We start from the raw sequence: 4629 nt of genomic DNA on the forward strand, positions 1-4629 counted from the left end.
GCTGTCATTGTCACATAGATAGTTTATGAACTTTCTGTACCACTAACTTGATTTTGTTTGGAATTTTCCAGTGCTTGCGTTGGCATGATGAGGAGCAGGAGGGAAAAGACTTTACTAACTTCTTATCACAGATTTCTAGTCAATGTGTTCTTAAACTGGGTGGAGAAAATGGAAAATCTTCAAGACCTCATCCAAGCAAATGGCAACGACTTGCAACAAAGCAGATTTCAGTGACTTGATTCTTTCTAAAGATGAAATGGGATTGTTTTTACTCGTCTTCCTTGTCGAGATAATTATATTTAAACCATTCTTATTGTTTGCGACCCATCCCTGACACTCGGTGCAGTCATTTCTTGATTGTCTCCTAATCATTTCTCTGGCACCATCTGGGCTCCTGCATCCTCGCTGCTTCATCAGGCCCTGGCCGCTTAATACTCCTAATGACGCCTGGGCGGGTTAGGACCCAGACATGGAGTGGAGTGATTCTCTTGATGTTTACGTATATCTGTGTGTCTCTCCATCATTCCAAAGTTTAATGTACATGGTTTAGAATAACTTATTTTATAAACACTCTATTTGGGAGATACATTGAGATTTAACTGTAGCGAAAGCCACTTTTTCCTGGATAATGATGGTCTGCATCAGTGTCTTACATGAAAGGGGAATGTGGAAGCTTGGAGTTCATGTGCTGGTTGTTTTGGTTTTTATTTGCTTGATTTTGACTGTAATCATGTCATTCAGAAACCTGAAGTGCAGATGTATCTTGCTGCTAGTGTGTGATGTTGAAACCTAACTGGATTTCCACTGCTTACCACTGTGACTGCTTTCAGAACTCTCTCTCTTTTTCTCTCTCTCTTCCCTGAGAAACTTAAAATTTAGTGCCTCCTAATAAGCAGTAGTTCCACTGTGTCACAGTAAGATTGCAGTTTGGTATTTCAAATGAGTAAAGGAACCACTGGTATAATACTGTGAGGATTTGCTGCTGTTCTTAAACCTCATTCTGCTTCCGGCTATGTGTTAACATCCAGTCCTTACTACATGGCACAGTAGTAGCTTTCCAAACTGAAGCTTCATTACTAATTTCTTGGTATGGGTGATGCTGGAATCTTATCATTTGAAATCTTTGTTTTTCTGCTTTTACTGTAAAACCTCATTAATCCCTCCTAGAACTCAAGGTAACAAGTAAAACTGAAGGAAGGGTCTGCTGAAGCAAATTAATAGTATGTAAGGAAGCCTGTTGGGTCTGAACCACTTAAAAACAATTTTAAAGTTCTCTTCAGAAAGCACCCGTTTACCACCAGTTGATATGCCAATTACTAATCACTCTTTTTAATTATATTGAAAAACTTTCATGAGGATCTTTATAAGGCCACACCTTTTTTGTAGGTGCATTCGATGTATTCTTTATCCATGAAATATATACATCTGTATTTCATGGAGAATTTAAATATTTTTTCATTTAAATCTATTAACGTTTTCCTATTCAAACGTGCCGTGTCTCTAATGAATTTTAACTAATGAGGTTTTGTTAGAGCTTATTTTTCTCTCAGTACATCCTGCTATGTAGTTGGCTCATTTCCATTTCAGTTTTAGAATTGTTTCTTTCATTCACAACCTCTTTTAAACCCAGGGAGCCCTGTTCTGTTTTGTGAAGTCGCAAAGACAACTATAAAACTTTGTACATTAAACCATTATGTAAAGCCAAGTTTGAGCAAATTACTTTCAAGCTTGTCATACCTTAGAAAAACAGAACATTTTAAATCAGAAATTACCTGCCTGATTTTAAAACTCAAATTGTAGTGAGTTCCTATTTTATTACTTTTTGGGCTAAGGATTACATATTTTCCTAAGCAAAAATCTTTTCTACATTCTCAAACTATTATGCTGTAAATGTTTTAATTTTAATTTCTTGGTTCTTTTTATTTTTTATTACCTGTAGGTTATGTTCCTCTTCATTGAATTGAATTACATATTTGAAAGACTATTGTCTTGATTCTTGAAACAAATTCGCACAACCGTTGCTTTACTCTTTGGTTGTAAATGCCCTTGGTTTTGGGATATGCCCTGGTGTGACACCACCCCCCCACCCCAACCGGAACCCCGGGCAATGAATGAACCTCCAACCCAAGAACGGGGGAAAAGGGGAACCCCCTGCCCTCCCAAGCCCAAGGCAAAGAACCCAACCGAAAACCGCCCTTTTAAAGGAACCCCTAAGGGACTTCGTTGCTTCTTTCTGACTTAAACATTAGGGGATCCTTTTTGTTACTCTCAGAGGAGCTGTTTTTTGGCTCATAACTTGGTCATTTTCTCCACGGGTTAGTTTTCTTACCTTGATTTCACTAGAATGTAAGCTCCAGGAGCTCTGTAAGGGCAGGGATTTTTGTCTGTTTTGTCTTCTGCTGTACTGTCAGCAGATAGATCAGTGTCTGGCATATATAGTAGGTGCTCAATAAAAATGTGTTCAATGAATTTCTAAACTCTCGTCTTCTGATATGTTGCGTTCATGGAACAGGTCATCAAAGGTACCAGACTACATCACATTCTCCCACCAACACAATGAAAGGATTTTACTGCTTTTAAGAAATAAGGTTTATATGACCCTTTTCTAGCCTCCCATCTTAGACAACAGTTCCGTTTGGATTTGTACAGTTGCTTCAAATATAGATTGCTATAATTTTTTCATCCTAGGCAGTTTGTATCGGTTGTTTAGTTGATTAGGACAGTGAAGCAGAGACAAACACAAACCTATGTCAGTAAAAATGTCTCATCAACCATGGAATTCACCCCCGTGTTTCTTTCTACAATTGGTGTGGGGTTTACCCCTCACAGGTTTAAGAGACTGGATCTTATTTCTCTGTGCTGCCAAGTAATGGACATGAAGATGCATCCTGTTTCATAAGAATAAACAGGTTAATATGTGGTTTCTAATGAGGCCTTGTTTAAATAATAGCCGTTAGCTATGATGCGTGGCCCTGGGGGTCTTTGCTGGACAACTTGTTCCGACTTTAAAGAGAGCAGCCTAACCTTTGAGCTTTCTCATCCAGACATGCAAGATAATTGCATAGACCTCCAGGAGGAAGAAGTATGTCGTTCCTGACCCAATGGTTAAGCTATGGCAATGCTTTCTTGGTGCAGTTTTGTTTAAATTGCTATATTGTCATTGAGTTGACAGTCGTGCTTCCCTAAAGAAATCACATTGGTTCCATCCCCGTAGGGATGGCAGGGAGGGGTGGCCAAAACAAGTTGGGTGCTTGTTCTGCCCTTTTGCCTTTTACTTAAATTCCTCTGATACTTTTTTTTCCCCCCCTTTTGGCACTCTTACCTTAAAGCCTCCTATTTCTCCTCTGTCTGGATGTAACACTCTGGAGGGGAAGGAGCTGTCACTTTGTTTCCCTTGGTTTAAAGGATGAAATGATCGTGATCTGATGTTATGTAACTGTTTCCCTCTGATTCTCCTGTTCCCGTTGTCATCTAGTTCCTTGCTTCTCTCTTTCCTGTTCACTCACATGTCTCCAATTCTTTTTTATACCTAGAATAGTCTCTGTAATCCCTGTTTGCCTCCACGAGCCTGCTGTTTCCAGGAAATTACATAATGTTCAGTTGAGATGGAAATCTTGTGGAGGACGAAGAGAGTTTAATTACTCATTGGGTAGAAAAGCCAAGTCATTTCTTTGGTCTCCAGAGTTGTTCTTTTAAACTGATATTGTCAGTTCTGAATGGAGCCAAGTCGTTTTTATCTGGGTCTCTGTAGGCTATGAGTGACCAAGATGGGGAGCTGGTACTGGAAAGCTAGATGCGGTGGCACTTTCCAGTAAGGTCCTGGGGTGAACCAGCTTCCTCTGCGCAGGGGCCCACATGCTCACAGGTTCTTGCGCTTCCCCATTGCAGTGCTGGAACAACTGAGGGTATACTGGCCAGGAAGCACAGGTGAGCTTACGAGGGACATGCCCTGGTCAGGGACAGTTACAGAGCTGCTGTCTGTATCCCTAGTGGTGGCCCAAAGGCTGAGGAAGCTAGATTTTCCTGTGAAGGACAGTGAAGAGCCCAGTGCCCCTGGGGCTGACAAGAACCATTTCCTGAGACCCAGAGGGCCTGGAGAGGACACCAGGAAGGTAAGTGCCACAGATACTCTGGGCCTGAGTTCTCCTTCCTCATGGACTGAGGTTTGGGTAGAGGGCAGCCAGCATGGCCTGGTGCTAAAGCACGCTAGGCAGAGAAGCAGTACCTTTAACTGTCCCTGAGATAGTCAGATAGTGGAGACAGTCAGGTGTTCAGGGCCAAAGAGTATATTTTTAAAGCCTGTTGCCCGTTCCTTTTCTTTTGTTCAGGGAATGCTTTCTGAGGGGTGGAGTGGATTTTCCAGAGCTCTGTCACTCCTGTGGCTTGAGGTCTCTCCCTTTTGCCCCGGTCAGAGACAGCAAGTCCCAGGCAGAAGACAGAAGGGTAGCTTGGAAGGGTCGCTTACAGGTGGATTGTTCCCACTTCACAGAATAGAGACATTTATTTACTACAATTCCTCTAAGTTAGTCATTTCTGTTCAAGGAAAAAACCATTTTTGTCAGTTTTACTGTGTAACAGTTGAATGTTTTACAAGTCCCATTGGACACTACTCTGGAGGAGGTGTGCAAA

General features: G+C 41.4%; 1 protein-coding gene across 2 annotated transcripts in view; it reads left to right on the forward strand.

Annotated features, from left to right (window-relative positions):
• PPP2R1B (protein phosphatase 2 scaffold subunit Abeta) overlaps window positions 1-4629 on the forward strand; it is a 39594-nt gene that overhangs the window by 23744 nt on the left and 11221 nt on the right. For both annotated transcript variants that reach the window (XM_011365416.2, XM_011365417.2), the window contains exon 15: window positions 3991-4112. In XM_011365416.2, coding sequence (XP_011363718.1) covers window positions 3991-4112 — 122 coding nt within the window. The remainder of the gene's footprint in view (window positions 1-3990; window positions 4113-4629) is intronic.

Source organism: Pteropus vampyrus, unplaced genomic scaffold (assembly GCF_000151845.1).
Source record: "Pteropus vampyrus isolate Shadow unplaced genomic scaffold, Pvam_2.0 Scaffold110, whole genome shotgun sequence".
Classification (NCBI taxonomy): domain Eukaryota; kingdom Metazoa; phylum Chordata; class Mammalia; order Chiroptera; family Pteropodidae; genus Pteropus; species Pteropus vampyrus.